This window comes from Coturnix japonica, chromosome 12 (assembly GCF_001577835.2).
Source record: "Coturnix japonica isolate 7356 chromosome 12, Coturnix japonica 2.1, whole genome shotgun sequence".
Taxonomy (NCBI): domain Eukaryota; kingdom Metazoa; phylum Chordata; class Aves; order Galliformes; family Phasianidae; genus Coturnix; species Coturnix japonica.
This window is the reverse complement of record NC_029527.1, coordinates 8,826,985-8,847,383: the sequence shown is the minus strand read 5'-3', so window position 1 is coordinate 8,847,383 and position 20,399 is coordinate 8,826,985. Positions and strand designations below refer to the sequence as shown.

Here is a 20,399-nt window from a genome sequence, read left to right as displayed (position 1 = left end):
TCCTATCGCTGTTATGAAGGTGACGGCATCTGGCTGTGGTGGAAGGGCCAATCCTCACAGGGTTTCAGGACTATGACACCATAGTTATAAATACCCTTTTCTCCAAAAAGCCAATTACTTCCTGTGACTGTAATGGTGCTGTTCAGCAGCACAGAGGACAAGGTTGAGCACTTGCAAATTAAGAGCAAGAGATCTTGCTACCAATGTGGAACTCATCAGCTTGAAGTGACAGATGAGCTATAATGCAACCTTTGAAGTAAAGCTGAAAAGAGGAAAATATTTTAGCAAGCTGGGAAAAGCTTTTTAAGTAGGAATAGGAAAATACGTCTAATGACATCTCATTTAGATTATTGTATAGTTCTCATTACCGACTTCAAATTAATCTTAGCAGAGCATAAAAATAGCACAAAGAAGGGCTACAAACGCAGTGAAGGAGAGAGAAAACCTACATAACAGCAAATATGAAGAGAAGGCTGGCACAGTTAACACAGCAAAACACTTCTAAGAGCATTTGGCAACAGTTCATTGACTGGAAGAATTACTACAGAAGCAGAAGGACAACACAGATGAGATTCCTGGATGGTTCTTGTCTGATAAGCTCAGGTTAGAAAATAGAAGCAGGTTGCTTCAGCAAAGCAAGATGAAAATAATACAGGTAAAACACTTCATTACTGAAATAAAAGCAAGATTGCTTACAAATGAGTTGCTAAAAGAATCTGAAGTGTAGAAGAGTGAAAACTAGACTGTGAGTGACCTTTACAGTTTAAATACAGGTCAGTGTTTGCTATCTAAATGGAAAAGCCAATCCTGTTCACTTTGCCTGCTGTAATAGGGCACGAAGCCTCCCTCTCTTTGACTGAAAAGGAGACCTGGTTGATTTACTCCAAGCATCATGCAAGCCAAAAATCAAGTTGTCTGAGACCAAAGACCAGAGCTAGCTTGGTTCTGCTGTCATGTTATGTCCATGGAGACCATTTCAGACCCATTAGACAGCTGTATACGTATATGGCAAAATCTCCTCAGCTATTCAGGTGATTTGTGTGGAATTCTTCCCTCATCACCTGCCGTGCTTCCTTCAGCTGAACAAGTTCTCTGAAGAGAGCAGCTCATCATTGCTCACACCAGCAGGCTGGGCAACATCCAACACACAGGCCATAGAACCTCCTATGTGCTTTGGAGTGACCAATTAGCAATACTCAGCCAGTTGTTATTTACAGTAATAGGTTGACTGTATTTTCTGGAGGTTGTGCTGCTTTGCAGGTTTATTTCTAATCTTTTTAATGGCTGAAGGTCCCTTCCTTCACTCTTCTTAAAGATTCTTTCTCCTCCCATCCATGTGTGAAGTTTGAAAAGGTTTGCATTTAGGTTTAAAAAAAGAAAAGCAGTGTTTAAGAAAGTCCTCTCTCCAGATTTATGACAAAAGCTGCCAAACCAGCTACCGCTCCGGACTGCAATTCAGATGGCGTTCAGACTTTCATAAAACCCTTCAAGGAAAGGAGCTCCTTTCCAACCACCAGAATTTGGCACCGGAATCTGGCAACAGCCCAGAATAGCACAGGATGTGCGTGACACACAAGCAGCAAGCAAATAGATCTTATGACAGAATGAAATGAACACCTGCTGACAGACTGTGTACATCCATGGCTGATAATCTTGGCACTCTGACCCAAAATGTCTTTTCTCTTGACAATACTATCTGAGCTTATCACGCCCCGTTTAAAGCATTTCACTGACCTGCTCCTGCTGGCAAGGCTGGTGTTTGGTTGGGATCTGGTGAGGGACACATGATTCCTGACTCTGTCAGAACTGCTGGGCTTTCATAATCTTGAAAGTAACACGAGTAAAATTCTTCCTCACGTAGAGAAGGTAAATCTGAGATAGCCAGGAATATCTGCCAGTTCAATAGCACACAGTAAACACTCTGTTCTCCAAAACATTCTTCCAACTCGTCTAATAATCTGGTTCTACTTTCTCAAAGCAAGAGCCCCATAACGCAGTTATCTACCCACACATCCATTTTTCTATAGTATCTTTTTAGGTGGCTGCTCCTCTCATCATCTCCTGCCATTTGCCCGCTGAATTTGGCATCCACCCAAGGAATGGACAATTTCACCCCTTTGCTCAAATCTTTAGCACAAGACAGACTCTTGTCACATCCCAACACAGTGGCAGACTTCAAAGCACTGCCATACCTCAGCTTTTCTGCCAGGTCTCTGGTGCCAGACTAAAGCCTTATCTTTGGGTGGCTCCTTTTAGGTATTCCTGACAGGTAGAGTCAGAAACACTCTGAACCCACAGACAGGGGCACATAATTGATATCAAGCCAAGGAAGGTCCTTACCCAAGCAACCATCAAGTACTCCAGAATATCTAGTAACTTTCTATTAGGGAACAAGATTATCAGAGAGAATCATCATTGCTCACATTTCTCTTTTCCTCTCGGCTGATATTGGCTGGAGTTAGCGACTGGATGGAGAGACACTGCTGCGTAGAGTTGAAGCTCCAGAGCCACTGCTCACTCAACCCAGACCTCAAGCACTCCGAGCGACGGCTGCACCTGCAGAGAAACAGCAGAAAGCCTTATCACACATCAACACAGCCCTAGCAGGGCGCACATCCAATCCCAAGCCAATGCTGGCTGGCTAAAACCCTTGCTAGATTCTCAGAGAAGCTGCTACACACTGCCATGAAGTCCCAGCCTCTCACCACCTTCCATTGCAAAGGATGAACCACTGCAGTATGTTGCCAGTTACGGCTTCAAGGGCCATAAACCAGGCCCTAGGGCATCCTGCAGGGCGGCAACCAGCAAGCAGATAGACAAGCTGGAAAAGACCATTTATTTCTTGTGAAGAAACACCAGAAGGGGAACAAGAAGTAAAAAAGCACCGAGTACAACAAGGACACCAGGAGAAGAAATGAAATCTGAAGACAGAAGAATGGTAAATCAGAATGAATTTGTAGGCCAAATATATCCCACAGAGGAGCTAAAAATAAACCCAGACACCTGACATATATGGAGACAGACAGAAGGAAGAGAGTTAGCAGGGACAACAACTAAGCATTATTCCTCCACAAACCACACAGGATCTATCTTACCGTCCCTGAAGGACACACCAGCCACAGTAAGGATCCTTCAGTGCCAGACAGGATTCGCAGTCCGCATACAAGGAACACTCCAGAATGGGAACTTTGAGCACCTGTCAGAAAAAGAAATCTATGAAAGCAGAGCAGAGTCACTGAAATTTCGTGCTAATTCCTAACACTGCATAAAACTAAAGGAAAAAGGAAGAAATTCCCAAAGCCCGCCTTAACACCTATTCTACATATCAAGAAAGGACGTTAACTTCAAGCTGCACAGAGACACTGAGGCAAACAACACGCTGCTGAAACATCATCCATGACGTTTCTTGCAAGAACACTTTATTTAGTGATAAATAACAGACAATGCCATTTGCTCTTCTGCTTTACTGAACTGTGTCATCAAAGACTGTCTCTTGACGGCTCACCAGGCTCTGAATGCACCTGCCCACTGTCCAGCTCTATCTGGCAGCACAACCACTTGGACTGAAAGCAGAGCAGTCGGCTTTGAGCAAAGTGGAACACAACCTTGCAGCAGTTGGGGTAAGCTGGACTTGCAGCCTTAACTGACTATCCTTGCTGATTTCAGCCTTTTGCCTCTTTTTAAATTGGCTACTTCAGTTATTATGCTGTCAGTCACCTTAAAACATCATCTTCTAATCCTCAACCTATTACTTTTGCTAAGTAGGTCATGAATTTTGCATTTCTTTAATTGACAGAACAATTAGTTGTACGGATATACTCCAGATTTCCCCTAATCATCCTCCACTCACAGATTCCAGTTCCTCCTTTGAAGCATTATAAGATTTGAGCATCTCAAACTTCACATGAGGGTTTGAGTGAAGGGAAGCAATGGTTTTCCAGCATGTTCTCATTTTCATTTTGCCCTTTCCTTCAGACAGAGTAACACCAGGGTTGCTTTCATTTTGCTAGGAGGATCCGTTTCTTTCCAGCTCAAGAAGCTGATCCGAGTGTTCAGCAAATCCTCTCAAATAAAATACTCGCAGCTCAATTTTCTACCCAGCAGCCCCAGCAATCACAATGCTGCTTTCTCTTCCTGCTGCCACCAGACAAAAAGAATTACAGCAGGCTGATGAAGAGGAAAGGTGCCTTGCAGGGTTCCTTACACAGCTTGCTTTTATCGGTAAAACTCATCACACAATCAGTGCTGAAACAAGGCAGCCTGACCAGCTTATGAAAACATACATGCCATGGGTTAAGGTCAGAAACCTCTGCCAGGTTTCTTAGACTCTTCCAATTCCTTCAGTACTTTGTCTGGAACTCAAATCCTGTCAGCTCTTCTGTGGAAGGGATTTAATTGCTCTTACCATTGATTGGGTCATGACAAAGAGGTGCTCCTGCAACTGGTCGAACAGGAGGTCTCCGCTCACCACGCTGTTTAACTGGATGGCTAAAGAAGCATAGATGTGTGCATCTCCCATTGCTCCTAAATACACCTGCAGGAGAGTCACAGCAGTATACAGGCAAAGTATGAGAATAGGAGTGGGAGACATCTGTCCTACCTGAGGAATTACAGGAGAACTGAAGTTGCTTTTCCTGCCACCCCCCACCTGAGCATCCCTCATTAGTTTTACCCTCTTTGATTCCTGCTGCATCCAGACAATACCTTATGCAGTCTCCCCTTGCTGTCTCCTAGGAAAGCAATGGTGTGTCCATCTTCCACGTTCACTGCCACAGCCGTCAGTCGAGACTCTGTTGTCTCCAGGAGAGGGGCTGCTTCCAAGGGGACCCGGCTGGCCATGGGGCTGGGAGTGTGGTCAGAGCCACAGGGGTACGCATACAGAGTGTCCTTTGGGGGAGTGAAAACAATGGGGAAATCAGTACCAAAACCAAAAAGATACAAAGGACATCATCACCTTTCACACTTCCCATCCTCTCTTCTGTCTCTCACAGAGGTTCCCCTGCAGTGAATTTAAGTTTTGAATCTCTAGGCTTTTTGATGAGAGTAGCAAACAGCTTCTAATACTTAGTTAAGGTACGTTGGTTGTCTGTAACCTAACAGAACAATGCAGATATTCCACCTGAGTTCATTCAGCGTAACAGATTTACTGCTAATGAAATGCTCCTAAACTCTACCAAAGAACCAGCTCCAAAAAGCACCCGTGCTGAACTCTGCCATGGCACAGTTCTGTTGAATCACTCATGAATTCCAGATCTGAGGTGGAGTCCCCAGCACCAGGACAGACATGAACACTGGGTGGAACACAGCCTGTTCCAAAGGGCTACACACAAAACCCGTGCGGTTCGTGCAGCCAGAGACCCACAAAATACAAACAAGTCCTCCCTGCACACTGCTGCAATTCTTCCTAGCCCTGCCAGGCTTCTGAAAGTTAACTCCACAGCACTGTGCAAAAACAGTCATCCCTCTGTTCCAGCCAGATCCCTCCCAGTACCCACCAAAGCGTCACTTGCTCAATTCTAAAGGAAAGAATAAAAGCTGCCAACTTATTTGCTATTTGTATGTGTAGAAAGGAGATGCTTCACTCTGTCCCTAAATAACGGCACAATCTGCGTAGGACAGCTTCTCTGCTGCTTCTTGACATCTCGCTCAGCGCTCAGTTTAACGTCAGAGTATCCTTGATACTATTAAACCTACCATTTTTAATCAATTAGTGACTTGTCTTCAAACAACGCTAGCGTATAGAAGCTGATTTTCACCATGGGTAATATCTTCACCCTCCTCCACAGCTCTTTACTCCCACTGAGGTATTACTGTGCAGCTCTCACCAACCCAGCTCTCCTTGCCCCAGGCAGCAGGGCTGGATTTATACAGCCCCAGTTCCCGTAAGATTTAATAGGAAGTGAGCCATTGCCAGACGTCCACACTCAAAAGCATCAAGCCTTTGTTTACAGTGGGATTCTAGCTATCTTTTGCAAGCTTTATATCAATTTAGACAAACACTGAAGCCAAAAATATCTCATTACTGGAGGCTGAGTTTTCAAAGTTTGTTGTAATAAAATGGATACAAGACAGAAATGGTTGTACCCCATTTATGCTCAGTGCTGCTGCCCATATGTGATGCCAGGGGAATTCAATGCCTGCCCACCGCCTTGCTGGGACTGCGAGTTAATCACAGGCAAGAGCTGAAACACGTTCCGTGCCATGGGATTAAGATCATGATAATTGTATAAAGTGCTTATATAAATTTCCATAGAAGCTGTGTGAACTGTTCTCAGTGAACAGCATCTTGGCAATGCAGTAGCGAATACACTGCAGGGATCACCCAGCATCGTACTGTAACTGAGCAAGCTTGGAGTGCCCAGACTGAAGCTGAATTCTGGTGTGTGCTTCCTACCTTTCACACGTCAGAAGCAACAACGGGACAAACCTGTACCGATACACGATAAGGATGGAAAGCCTGATGCAAAAAGAAAAGCTGCCTATCTTGTAAACTACACCCCAGGAAGACATGCAGCCTCACAGGAACCTGTTTCACGTGTCCAATTATCAAGGCATCGGCAGCATCTACCATGGAAAACTGGATGGGCTTTCAGATCTGCAGCAAACTAGAGTGAGTTCTGAAGTTCTTATAAAAAAACAAGTGTTTGTTCCAGCTAACGAGGTGGCACTGAGCTGTACAACGCAATGCTAGGCTCCCCCTCTGCACTCAAAATAAGGAGGCAGAGATGAGGAAAAAAGCATACCTTGTGCTGGGGTTTGGAGGCAGAAAAACGTGAAATTAATTAGCATTATTCCCATCTAAAGCACAAGCTGCCACTATTGAAACCGAGTTAAAACCGCTCCTGCATAAAATGCTCATTGACAGCCGCTTCCACTTAATGCTGAATGGAGCAGGCTGGAGCTGGCACAGCCCCCCGCGTGTTGTTAGATACAATCTTAACGACAACCGCTACCACGGGCTGAATAGTGAAGGATAAAGTTTGTTAGGACGTTCACATTGCATTGGACACACTTATTAATAAGATGCTACAGTTCATCCAGCCCACCAGTGCCAAGGAGCACAGCTGGGGCAGCTGGGATCATGTGCCAGGAATCACACAGCACAGCCTGGCTGCTGCTCCCACCCTGTGCACCCCACTACTCTGCTGGACTAAACAGGACAGGGTGACCCTGTGTGCTGCTTTCTAAGCTGCTCACACCAGGGAAATCCCCCACAAACGGCACTGAACTCATTCCTTCCATGCTGGCCTGCAGGGGACATGCAGCACACAGTGTAGGGTCAGTGAACGCAGGACATCACAGCCCAGTCAGTGTATTCTTCCTGACCTTATGTTTGCCCTGCTCCCAGCCTGCTCTTTACCACCCTGTTGTCCCACAGCTATTCTACAGTCTGCTTCAGCTGCCAAAACACAAACCATCATTTCAAAACCGGTTCTGGACCACAAATCTAATTGCAGATATTCCCAAAGCTCTGCGGTACTGCTCTGCAGGAGGTTGGGAAGAGGAAATCACCTGAAGTTACCGTTCTGCAGAAGGACACCTTGCATGCTGCACTGTTATGGACCAGCAATGCCCTCAGAGAAAACAGGTTACTCACAGCCATGGAAACTCATGCCAGGACACTGCACCCTGCCCCAGGAGAACACTGCTGCTCTATGTTTGTGTCACTGTCCCCGCTGTCACAGCACCAGCCAGCACGGCTGACAAACTGAAAGGGACTCAGGGTCACAGCCAAGTTCCAGTTTACATTTTTATCCTGCAATATCCCATCACGCCTTTGCCACAGAATTCAAGTTTTGCACATTCATTCCTTATTGCTCTGGAGAAGAGCCAGGTCAGGAAAAAGTCTTCCTGGTGTACAGAATTCTGCAGGGCTAATGCAGTCTTCAGGACAGGATTTTGCTAACTCTTGCTTTCAACTTTCTTTGGTTGCTGGGTGCCCTTTCTTAGAAGCTGTTGCAAAACACACCTCAACCTAAGCAACAAGGACCCAGCACACCCCTTTAGATCAGGACATGAAGAGATTAAGAACAACCTGAACTGCAGCTTCTGTGCTCTTGTCTGGTACTGCCATGAGACAAGCACTGAGGCCAGGTCACAACAGATGCCTTCCCCATTGCCACACACAGCACAAACCTGTCTATGCAAGGCAGAGCACTGCAGCAGGAACAAGGCAGACCTGAGCTGGAATGTAAGAGCATCGCCTTGCTGCGGCAGCAAAGAAGCAGTGAGCCTAAAGGCTTTTAGCCCAAGTAGATTCTATCACACAGCTGTGGGAAACAGGCTCACTCCAGGAGCACAAAGCAACGCAAGAATGTGCTGCAGATTTCTCCTTACCCTGGCAAAGGTGCAAAGCCACTTACCGCTGGCAGCTGGACACAGTTGGAGCTGACATCATACTCAATGTATGCCACTTCTGCCCCATCTTCTGACTTCCCATCTCTCATGTAGCACACATCCCTTGTCCAGTTGGTCAAGCGGTCCACCTCCTCCATGGCATAAATGCAGAGTGCAGACTCCTCGCTCAGTTTGCCTGAAGAAGCCTGCCAGGCAGAGAAGGTTGCAAACAGCACCTCCCCATCAGTGTCCAGCTGCCCCTGGGCCAGATCCTTCCCTGGCTGGGTGACGTAGGCTGCTTGCAGGAGGCTGTACGTATTGGTTTTGCCCTGGCAGAGCAGAGGTAACTCCACGTATGAGTAATAATGAGAGTCATCCAAGCAGATTCGAGAGATGTAGGTCTTGTACTCACGTGACTGAGACTTGAGGTCTCGACGGTAGAAGAGAAAATAGACGCTCGAGCGGTAAGTGAAGGATTTAATGAAGTGGTGGTTGTACTCAGAGAGCCTCCCCACTGCCAGCTTGGCTGTTTCTTCGTAGGAGAAAATAGAGTGAGAGTCTGTAGCTTGAACATCACTGCCGTGGGCCCTGAGATTTCGGGTAGTAATGGGAGGAATCCCTCCTCCAACTCCTCGGCTTGTGTACCCCCGTCCCACAAACAGCAAGGGGACCTCATCCTTTGAGTAGGCTACGAGTCCCACAGTGGTGATATTGGGGTCGTTGGCAGCAACATACTGAGTGTCACCAGGGCTCTCTGGTCGGAAGAGAACATGGTCAATGGAGGTGAGGCTCCTCTTTTCACAGATGCCCTGGTGCACGCTGCCACACACAATGAGCTCCTTCTGCACCGAGTTCACCAGAAGCAGCTTGTTGTGATTGTCAGTGTGGTGTGCCTGAGGGCACTCCAGCTTTGAGACTGGGGGCAGACAATCTTTGCTGTCCAGAACTGGTCCAGTTTGAACCATGTTCTCCATCAGCAGGTCAGATGTCAGCTGAAAGAGAAAGTTGGTAGCTCCCAGGTAAATGGTCCCCGATTCCGAGTCCATGGACAGGTGAAGGAATCTCGTAGCGTTGCGTGAGAATGTGACATACTGCAGTCCCCTTGGAATTGCCACTCCCAAGAAACAGAGAATGGGAAGGAGGATCGTTCCCAGAGGCATGGTAAACACTCTGCAAGAGAGGAAAGGGTGTTATCGCTACCCTGAAGCCAGAAGTGAAGATTAATACACATCAAAATTCTTCAACAATACTCTTAGGAAAGGTGGGAAAGAGGAGAGGGGTAACCAGAAGGGACAGAACTAGACACACAGTCAGCACGGGGTGTTTGTGGAGAAGAAACGAGTTTGCAAACAAACAAAAACCAGAAAGAGACCGTACAATAGAATTGACTTGATCACCTTGACATCAAGATGGCACCTTCAGGAGAAGATGAGAATACTACAAATAAAGCTTTTGGAGACTCTCCCAGAGTCTGCCGGGTTGTACATGGGAGAGCTTCCCTTCAATAGCCCAGGACTGGTGCTGAACTTAGTGAGCGGTACAAAGCATAGCACCATCAGCTCAGGGATGTAACCCAGGGAGGAAGGTCCTACCTACGCTTCTACAAAATCTGTTTCAAATACTGAACTTATACCACTATTCTTGTAACACCAGAAAGCGGGAGACACGTCTAACCAGACTCCTGAACAACTCTTTCCAATGATGCTATGTTGGAAGCTCTCCAGGACAGGACCACATTCCAACAACATCCAGCACATCGCATACGTTGCTAATGAGCAACACCGCAGTAAAACAAACCACCATCCAAGACAAACACAACCTGCAGGACCATTGTTTAAATAAGCTGTAGCTAGGCTCCAACTCAGAGGAAACTTAACAACCCTTTTGTTCTGTATTTGATACAAAGTGAAGTTTATATTTCAAGAAAATTAACACAATTAATCCTTCCTCTTTTTTTCCATCACATGGTTACCCACAACCTCCTTTAGGTCTACCGCTGTGTCATCAATGTTTCACAAGGGACCTTCCCATGCCATTGCTGAGCATGGCCCACACAAGCAGGCTTGCTCTATCCCAGTGCCAGGACAGAACTTGGTGACTTACCTGATTTAGGTCACAAACTTCTCCCCATACAAACTGCCTTTCACTAGTTCTGTACAACTTCCAACACGTGGCAGGCAGAATAACAGCAACAATGGAGAAAACAGGAGCTGTAAGACTCTGGCTCCATCTTGTTTCACTGCTATTGCAGAATGAACCACCACGAAAATCTGCTTTCCAGCTCCTTTGTCAGTTAAACAGGCATCTTTGCTCTACCAAAAGACCAGCTGAGAGGATTAGTCTATTTGGGAAATCCAGCGGATGGAAGGTATTATAAATACAATACGTTATTAAATATAGGCTTTGTGAAGCTCTGGATAGGCTCCGCTTCACACGGTTATTGTAGGTAAGCAGGCAGCGCTGTCAGGAAATACCCACACAGGGGAATTCTGGCACCAGGCTGGCAGCTTTTCTGAGCACACAGCCACCAACTCACACTGTACCATCAGGACATTTAGGCTACGTGCACACTGGGCCTTCAGTTCACACCGATAATGAACGCTTAGTGCTTTCTGCTTCAGTGCAGCTGATGCACTCTGCTTTACCCAGACTCACAGCCAGCCATGCAGTCCCTTGCCAGGGTGCTGAGAGAGTCTTGGGGCTTGACAGAGGCCCTCATTACAGCAGAGATTGTATCTGTGAAGTGATGAGGGATCTCTACAAGCTCAGCCAGCAGATACACAGACTGAAGGACAGAGCTCTGACTTAACTGGATCACCTCCAGTTCACATCAGCATTTCACCCGAGATGCAACATGAATTGTTTTTATGCCCTTTCACTATTTTTATTGGAGAATACTTTATTCAAGGAACTCCTGAACCACATGACTGCTCGATACCCCTGCATGGCCATCACGCAGCTGTCACGATGGCTTGCTGCACATCTCTGCCTCGGTTTCAAAGCTTCATATGCCTGGAAACAAAACAATATGCTGACAGCCATCCACCAGCAGGAGCTTGACTACGCTGTGACAGAGCCACACCGACATGGAGAAGAGAGTCTTGTGATTCTCAGCTGCCTCCAGATGAAAGACATCACACTACACCACTTACAAGAATCTGTAATCTTCTTTCTAGCTAAAGCAACCTTCCTATGCCAGCCAGCAATTATACAGTACACCCAGCATTTGTCTTTGGAATTCATGAATGCTGAAATGCTGTCTTTCTGGCTGGAGGTCATGCCTATGAGCTACAAGATGTCTGCTTACCACTTTCCATCTCTGACAACTGCTGGGGCTGAATGAACATCCATGCCACCAGTGTCTGAATTCAAAGCCCAGTGCATGACACCACTGCAGCACACAGCCCCTTCCTTCCTAAGCTCTCTGATTTGTAGCTGAACCCATCGCCAGCATTTCACAGGAAGCATTTTACACACTACAGCCACCTGTCCTGGAGGAGAGATGGAAAGTCAACTCACCCTACATTCCAGCAGACCACAACCAAAAGCAGATCCTGCTGCGGTCAGAGCTCTGTCCTGAAGCCATTATTTCACTTGCCAATATCCCTCTAGAAGTGGCTTTATTAAGAGCTGTTCCTACCACAGGTGCTCCAGGTAAGAGGCTACTATCCAGCCTTGATGGCTCGGGAAGAACAGAGGGTAGTAAGAAGATAAAAACATCAAGAAGGGTGATGGAGTATGCTCTGTGAGCCAGCCCTCATCACCCAGCGATGGGTAAATGCCGAATACAGCGCTCTTTGTTCTTTGCTGCAGAGCCATTAATGGATGAACTTGCATTTACCGCTCAGTGAACAAACATACATTAGAAACAAACCCAAGTGCATGGCTACCAGTGGTTAGAAGCATTCCCATCCTACCTGAAAATGGAGAGGAAAAGGTCAGCAATGCTTTTTGATTCAATTCCCCAAATTATTCCTCAAGCACAGGCATTGCTGCCTCTGTTTCTCGCTCTTTGGCACAGCCCATCACGATACAGGGAGGACAGGAAGAGGGAGGATAACCTACATTTAAATCTGATAGTTTCATGACAGGCTCCACTACTGAGCTCTTTATGGATTTACTGAAGCGTTCAGCTTCCCGTGCTTGCTGTTAGCGCACAACACAGCTGTTACAGACAGATTGCACTAAAAGTGTGTAGCCATTAATTAATTCTGAAGGCAACTGCCACGGCATAGAGATTCTTTTCAAATATTCAATATTTTTTTTGGTGATGAATTCCCCTTAAATAGGAAAAGACACCAGACAACGCTCCGGACGTTGGCTTTAACGCACTGTAAAATATTAATATCTGAATTATATTTCTGGGTTTCATTTCTTTAATCTACATCACAACAGAAGGCCTGGAGGATTAGTCAGTTCAGGATACTTATACTGCATCCACAAAACAAGCACCAGTAACGTGGGAGCAACAGCACCATTTCATTACTTGGAAATCGGAATAAGACAGCACCTTCTCTAGCACTATTTTTACCTCTGACCTCACATATCCCTCCCAAAGACTTGACTCATTCATTAAATAAACAAACAACAGCTCACTTGGGCACGTTTCAGCATATCAATATGTAAAGATTATTTCAGTCCTCATAAACTATCTCCCTGATATTCTAACCCCTCCCAAAACAGAGAGGTCAGAGCGTGCTGCAGCCTCTGGGTTGTCTTTCATACCAGTTACCAATCCTAGCAGAATTCTCCTGGGAAAAGTGAGGCCCCTGATACTCGCATCTGCAGCTCCCACTGCACTGTTCGCAGATCCAGCCTGTGGGGAGAGCCCTACAAGACACAGAAATTAAAAGCATAATTCTTCGAGCTGCATGACAACCCTTGAGCTCCGGCACGTTCGAGTCAGGCAGTGGCAGCAAGAACACCAGCACTGTGTTTGCTGCACAAAAGCCCCGAGCTGCAGTCCCCCTTCTAAGTCTCATATGCTCAACAAAGACTTGCTGTTTTCCGGCACGGAAGATGACATTCCCATTAAATAAATACATCTCTTTTGGAGTCTTATTTACTGCAACCAGGCCAGTTCCCTGCTGCTCTGTTTAAGAACACTTGCAGAGATGAACACAAACCTCTGTTTTCCAAATAAAATCAACACCAAGGAGAATCCCCCATCCAACACATCCCATCAGAGCAGGGCTGACACAGACAAGGAGGCTCTGTTAGGTCAGCTGTGAGTAACACCAAAGCTGAGGTTAAAATAACTAGAAAACTCCCAACACAAAACAGAAAATCTGAAGTGGCAGGAAAAGGCAGCACAACTCACACTTTCAGGCTACAGAATTAACAGCATTCGTAGATAAACACTTGAGCAAATGATGTTTTCCAAACCCTTGATAATGACTGCTGGCTCTTTGAACACGGGTACTTTTCAGGCTGAAAGATGTTACACAAAAACAATGCTATGCACACACTGCATTGCAGAATTGAGTCTGGAGAGACCCTTAAAGTCCATCTAGTCCAACCCCCCTGCACTGAACAGGGGCACCCACAGCTCCATCAGGTGCTCAGAGCCCATCCAGTCTCCAGGCACGGGCACCACCACTTCTCTGTGCAATTTGTGCCAGTGCCACTCCAGCATCTTCTCTACTTTCTGATACCACTAACATTTCAGTGATACTTTTATGCATTGTTAGGGTTCCTTGGAAAAACAGCAGAAAATGCTTTTACTCCCTGGCCATACCAAGCATTAATTTTAGCTATACCAGAATTAATTGATGGGAGCAAACAGGCATTTCCTCCAACACCTCAAGCACACCCAATTTTTCCTCTTGAACATACTACGATATGCTACAGCCAACACAGTTTAAACTTCCAGTACCAATGGCTAATGGAGAGTTAATGTTTAACACAGCTAAATCGTGAGCTTATTATGAATTAAACTACATAAACATTTACAAGGAACATAAAGCATCACAAGCTGCCTGCAGTTAAGTTTTCTCCCCAGCCACTGCATAATTTCAAGCTTTTCACTGAGCCCCCTTCCCAAATGCTGACAAAAAGAGAACTCGAGTATCACATCCTATATACATTTTAAAAAGCGGAAAATCAAGTCAGCTATTAGCTTCCTGTTATTTCAGCACAACAAAAGGCTAATTTTCTGCCCACATTATGCATTTGAAGATTTGAATCCTTTAGGATCAGCTCCAGCTTGCTGTGTGATGGAGCCAAAGAACACCAGCAATTCCTCCCTTCTGCCTCCGAGCTCCTGACAAAACCAACATATCTAAAAGCAGGTTTTTTTTCCTAGGGCTCCTAAGTTAAAGAAACCACCACCTTAACCCTACAAACACTTCCCCAAGGGTATTTAACCCCAGTAAGTTGCCTTGTCACTTCCTTTAACTTCGCTCATCTTTCAGTCAAAGAAGCTTCCAGTCACTTTTTGCATGAACAGTTCCAAAACTAATCCTTCTTAATCCTCCTTGGGCAAGAAGATAAGGACAGCTATTCTAAGGCAGACAGAAGTCCACCTACACAGAAACCCTGTCTCCAGCAACAGACAATAAGAAATGCCTAAGGAGAAGAGGGAGGGCAGACAAACACCAGGCAATCATTCCAGCTTCAGGCCTTCAGGATGGATACAGGAGGCGATCCCAGCTTCTTCAGAGACAATTTCTCTTGTAGCACTTTGAGCCTTTCTGAAGTAAAATAAAACAGCATACCTGACTCAGAGGAGCACCTGACCAGACATGCTGTCACAGAGCAAATGTTGTCTTGAACCCCCAGCTCATTTACCTACCCAAGAACCTCTTTCTCCCCCACCCAGCTGTCACGTCATATGCCAACATCGTGTCCACCCAAATATCAGCTGAGACTCAAACACTCTTCCAGGCAATTAAATAAGACAAAAGAAAAAAGGTCAGTTCTCTTGGTCCCAATGTGAAGAGGAGTACCGGGGAACCCAGATAAGCTTAATTTAGCTGTGACTGAATCCTTCTGGGAAAGCAGAGCTCACTTAAAGTTACCCACCTGATTCAGCCTGCTGAGCAAACCTACCATGTCTATACAAATCCAGGCAAACCTAAATCCATCAGCCCGCAGAAGTAAGCTCACCTACAGAAGTCCTGGCAGAGAATCACTGCTCAAAATACAGTGTAACACCGGAGCAGAGAGAAAGCCCCACAGTACCCAGGAAATTCCAAGCCCACATTTCCAATTTCCAGTTAATTGAGCTCCAAGAGACAGCTTTTAATCTGTTTAATATGAACTAAACTGACTTTGAAAGAACTGTCAGCTAAGGCTCTCGGAAAAAGAAGAGATAAGCTTTTGTGGAATTACAGTCCCTATCATGATTTAATAAGTACTTAAAAGACAGGAAATCATAAGTGGAAGAGTTTCCCAAGGGAGGAAGGTTATCAGAGAGATCTGCCAAGAATTCATTCTGCAACCTGTGCTCTTCGGTATATTCATAAGATGATCTACAAAGCGGAATAGGCCTGGAACTGGCAAAGCTTATTGAGAATGAAATTATTCAGCACAATCAAATACAGAGGAGACTGCAAAAAGTTACAGAACTCATGCACTCCTAAGTAACTACACAGCAATTAATACAGAGAGTAACACAAAATATCCTAATTACATAAGCGTATGAGGACCAAAACAAGCTGTTATCACCCATGAAAACATTGGAAAGTTGGTATGTCAGATCAGCATTTAGCATCAAGCAAAAAGGCAAATACAGCCTTCGGCGTGATTAGGAAAGGAAACACATCACCATTTTGTTGTCGAACGCTGCAGGCAGTTCTGCTTCCCACATCTGAAAAAGGAGACAGAATGACAAAAAGGACAACAAAGATGATCAAAAGCACGGGACGGCTTCCATATAAGGAGAGACTGAGCAGAGCAGGACCTCAGATGGACAAAGAAGTGATCAGGACAAGACAGGGAAAACGCGAGAGATCTGAGACACGACAAATAGAATTAGGATGTGAAATGTGGAATAATTAATGACCGCTTCTTCCAGTGCAGGAAAACAAGAGCACTGACAAGGTTAAACAGCTCTTCTAAACTTTCCTAAGTCGGTTCAAGGGCAATTTTCACTGGATGTAAAAATATTTTATGTAACATTTTAAGTGCACAATTAAATTGTAGAGCTCGCTGCTGCGGGATGTCATGGAGACTGGAAACACAAACAAGTTAAAAGGGGTTATAAAAATTAATGTAGTCGGGATCTGATAATCAGATTCAGCTCCAAGCCAAGGAGGGCCCTAAACTGGTGATGGCCATAAGCTGGGAGCATCAAATGGAGAGGAGGAGAAGAGAAAATAAATAAATCACATCGCACATGCCCCGTCTCTTACAGTACTCATTAAGCATCTGCTTCTGGCTATTGTCAAAGACAGGATGCTGAGCTAGACAGCGCTCTGCAATCTGCCCCAGGAGGACAGTTATATTTAAACTTCTTATTTTAATGGTACATTTATAGATTTTATTTACTTTTAAATATTAGGAATGTAACTTTAGCCCTTCTTAATCGCAGATTTAGGAAGCTGGAAGCCTAACCTCATCGACTACTTCTCAAGGCATTATCTGTCTTATTAGCATTTAGATACCATCTAGCTGAATCCTGACAGCGCTGCACAAAGCTAATGCACAGCACAGCAGCAAAGCAGAGCATCCCCCCCTCCACCTTGGAGCCCCAAGCAGAGGTCCAAGCCATGGTGCGTAGCAGCAGCACAGCTGTGGGTTTAAAGCACAAGCAGCCCCTTCCAGGACCGTCTCTGCCCTGTTTGCTACATGCCTGGTGGAAATTTCTTGCTCAGCAGCCGAGTGAACAACACGGAGAACACAACTGCTGCATGTATAGTGCTGGGTAGTGCTTAACAGAACTGCTATTGGGAAAAGTAGGTCAGGACCATCCGTTCTGCCCAGAGAGAAAGGAAACTGAAGCACACCAGACTGTTTGGCGAGGTATTACAGAACTCCTTCATCGGGGATTTCATCACTACTTCAAACAGGCGTGATTCATGTGTTACCAGCCTCCACCTCGAGGAAGGCACGCCTTCCCACCGCACCGCCTGCCCTGTCATTAGGGGCACCTCTCCCAGCCCCAGCCAAAATCCCTCCTGCTCTCAGCTTCAGCTCCACGGGGCTGCCAGGAAAGCTGGAGTCCTGCATTAACTACATCACTTATTACACAAGACCTCCGCACAGCACGTGCCTCCCAGGGGCCAGCACCGGGACCCCACACGGTGAGGGCCACACTCTCCTTCTGCATACAGCCAGGGGTCTTATCCTGGGATAACCCGTCAAGGGAGGAAAAGAACCTCAAACACCCTTCAAAACCTGCTTCCTTCCTGTGGGGGATTTGTGATGCCTTCAGTAGAACCAATGGGTCACTATCTCCAGAAGGACGACCCACAGTGATAAAGCGTAGCAGCTTTCCAGCACGTCCCTGGTGCTTCCTATATAAACAGTAGCAGCTCCCAACCTACTCCAGCCCTAAAATTCCAGAGAAACTGGGAACAGACAGCAGTTTTTCCTGTCCTCTGCCTCACTGGGCTGACAGGTAGCTCCAAATACCCAACACAGGTGGGCTTCACTCTTCTTCACTACATTTCAGAGAGCATCTTGCCTTGTTTTTGTCCCTGTGAAATGATGCTGGCTCCACACTTACACCGCAGGAGAAAACCACGGTCTCTATACCAGCAGCAGCCCTGCAAGACTGCAGGGTGGAAGAGAGACCAGAGGGCTCTACTGCACAAGGAGCTCCTGCTAGCAGCATTACAGCCCACAAGCAAGCACACAAGGACTGCATCCCAGAGTCCACCACCCCCTTGTCAAGAAGCAAATCAGAGCCCTTACAAAATGCAACTTGCTTCACATTAACCTTTTCAATCTGAAAACACAGAGCACCATAGCCCTGCACCTCACAAGCCTTCAAATCGTTTATCACAACAGCTCTATGAAGAGTTAATGTACCCAAGGTGGGGAGGAATGAATTCTTTTCCATGGAGTTTTCCTTCATTTGAGATCAGATTCATCCTTCTGCCCTCTCTAGTAGCTCCCAGGAGAGCACACAGCCTGACAGCAGCGTGACAGTTCCCCCATCACTCCAACAGCGTCAGCAGTTCTGGCTACAGCCACGAATACAGTCAGTAATATGCAAATAAATGTAATGCAATGCAACCGCACGAGTCGCATTTATCTCCTCCCACCCAGAAGAGACAGCAAAATCAACAGAATTCCACATCACCGCCACAATCTGCTTGTGGTTTGCCTTCAATCCAAGCTGGTTACGTTCTATCCCATATTACTCAACTCATTTTATCAGGAATGAAGCTTTAATCAATTAATCTTCCATAAATTACTACTTAGGCCTGGGAGACTATCATCAGTCAGCTAGGAACTATTCAGCTCAATATTCTGGTAATGAGGTTACACAGGTCTGCTAGATAACAATCTGAGTTGGTGCACCTAGATGTTTTCTCCCATCTCCAGAACTCAATATACCAAAGCTTCCATAAGGCCAAAATCAAAAATCCTGAGGAGCTTCCCAAGTTGCTCATAACACATAGAAAGCACAGGAGTTCCCAGGCTTCCACTGCAGAAGAATGAACACGATGCAGACTTGAGAGGCAGGATCAACTTCACACCAGTCTGAACAGCCCCAAGCAACTACCTTCCTACACAGACTGGGATCTCTGCTATCCAGCGTTCCCTAATTTAGCCTAAGACAGAGCCTTGGTACATGAACTGAAGAGCTCTCAAGGTGTCTGTGGTCAAGGAACCACAAGGCTAAAGGCTAGCAGCAGTGATGCAATGTGCTCTTCTGCCCTACCATCACAGCCCTACACCCCAGCTGCTGTCCAGACATGGAAACTCTCATTTCAACAGTAAAATTCAGACTGCATGTAGAGATAGGACTACTGCATCCTAACCTTCTCTAGTAAGGTATTAGAGCTTCCAGTCCAATTCAGGGCTGAAAAAGGTCTTTTTTGGTGCTGTCCTAAGAGTTATGTGGTTCAGAACCAGTTACCTCTTCAAGGTAGCCATGAATTTTAAAGAGTTTTTGGTTGAGACTGTTCTCCATCTGGTTTGCAATCCACCTACCTAAGCAGTCTGACAGCCACTAGATGGACAGGACTGACTGGCTCTTCCCTCTGCCTTTCAGGGAAGCCCAGATCTTCACCCTGGGGACACAGAGATGCACTAACAAGTCTGTTGCATAAACTGCAATGCTAGTCTGGAAATGCACACTCCTACGAGCAAGCGCTGCAGCCAGTATAACTGGCTGACTGTCGGCATTTCAAGAGAGTGCTATCTAGCCAGGGTGACCCCTGGGCAAAAGCACCAAGAAAACAGGAAAACCAGATTTACAGTAGTTTGTTAGGAACAGCGGTGAGTTTAGGTGAAATACATCAAGATCATAATGCAATGGTATACAGAAAGGGAACAAAACTTAATGTAGTCCAGCAAAGGACACATCAAGAAAGTGAAGGAAGAAGTTGGAAGGGACCTACAAAGGACATCAAGTACAAATGCCCGACCACTTCAGGGCTGACCACAAGTTAAAGCGTATCATTAACACACAATGGAAATTTGAGCACATGACTTCTCTGCCGGCCTATGGAGTGATTTTTGCTATAGCACATCGGACACAGGCATGTTGGTTTCTGCATCTTTGCAAACAGGCTCCAATTTCCCCAAACACACAAGCTGAGTTTTGAGTTTTAAGAGCTGCCAAGAACATAAACTGTATATTCTGCTACCAGTCAGCCTTCCATAGCTGTCCCCCAAGGATCACAGAGCAAAGTTACTCAACAAAGAGTAGAAAAATAGGACAATATCCAACAGTAGAGAGCCTATGGACACAAGGACAGACAGGTTGGCATAGCTCTCATCCTGTTGAAAGGGAAAGGGAACATTCAAAGCAACATCTCATCCTGCGCTGCATTCTCTGCAGATCTGGGTAAGCATCTAAAACCAAATGCAAGGCCAGACTTGCAAAGGTGAAGCACCTAAAACTGAGCCCTGTTATTTTTAAATGCTTACACAAGACCTAAAGT

General features: G+C 45.9%; 1 protein-coding gene across 8 annotated transcripts in view; it reads right to left on the bottom strand.

Annotated features, from left to right (window-relative positions):
* PLXNB1 (plexin B1) overlaps positions 1-20,399 on the bottom strand; it is a 63,541-nt gene that overhangs the window by 24,506 nt on the left and 18,636 nt on the right. For 5 of the 8 annotated variants that reach the window (XM_015875238.2, XM_015875241.2, XM_015875240.2 and 2 more), the window contains exons 3-8: positions 8,364-9,507; positions 4,705-4,887; positions 4,406-4,534; positions 3,096-3,196; positions 2,424-2,556; positions 1,735-1,891 (exon numbers count right to left, since the gene is read on the bottom strand). In XM_015875238.2, the coding sequence (XP_015730724.1) occupies positions 1,735-1,891; positions 2,424-2,556; positions 3,096-3,196; positions 4,406-4,534; positions 4,705-4,887; positions 8,364-9,497 (1,837 nt within the window). In that variant the 5' untranslated portion in view covers positions 9,498-9,507. Of the gene's footprint in view, positions 1-1,734; positions 1,892-2,423; positions 2,557-3,095; positions 3,197-4,405; positions 4,535-4,704; positions 4,888-8,363; positions 9,508-19,443; positions 19,524-20,399 lie in introns of all 8 variants that reach the window. The other 3 variants (XM_032447189.1, XM_015875236.2, XM_032447190.1) reach the window with 1 other exon arrangement.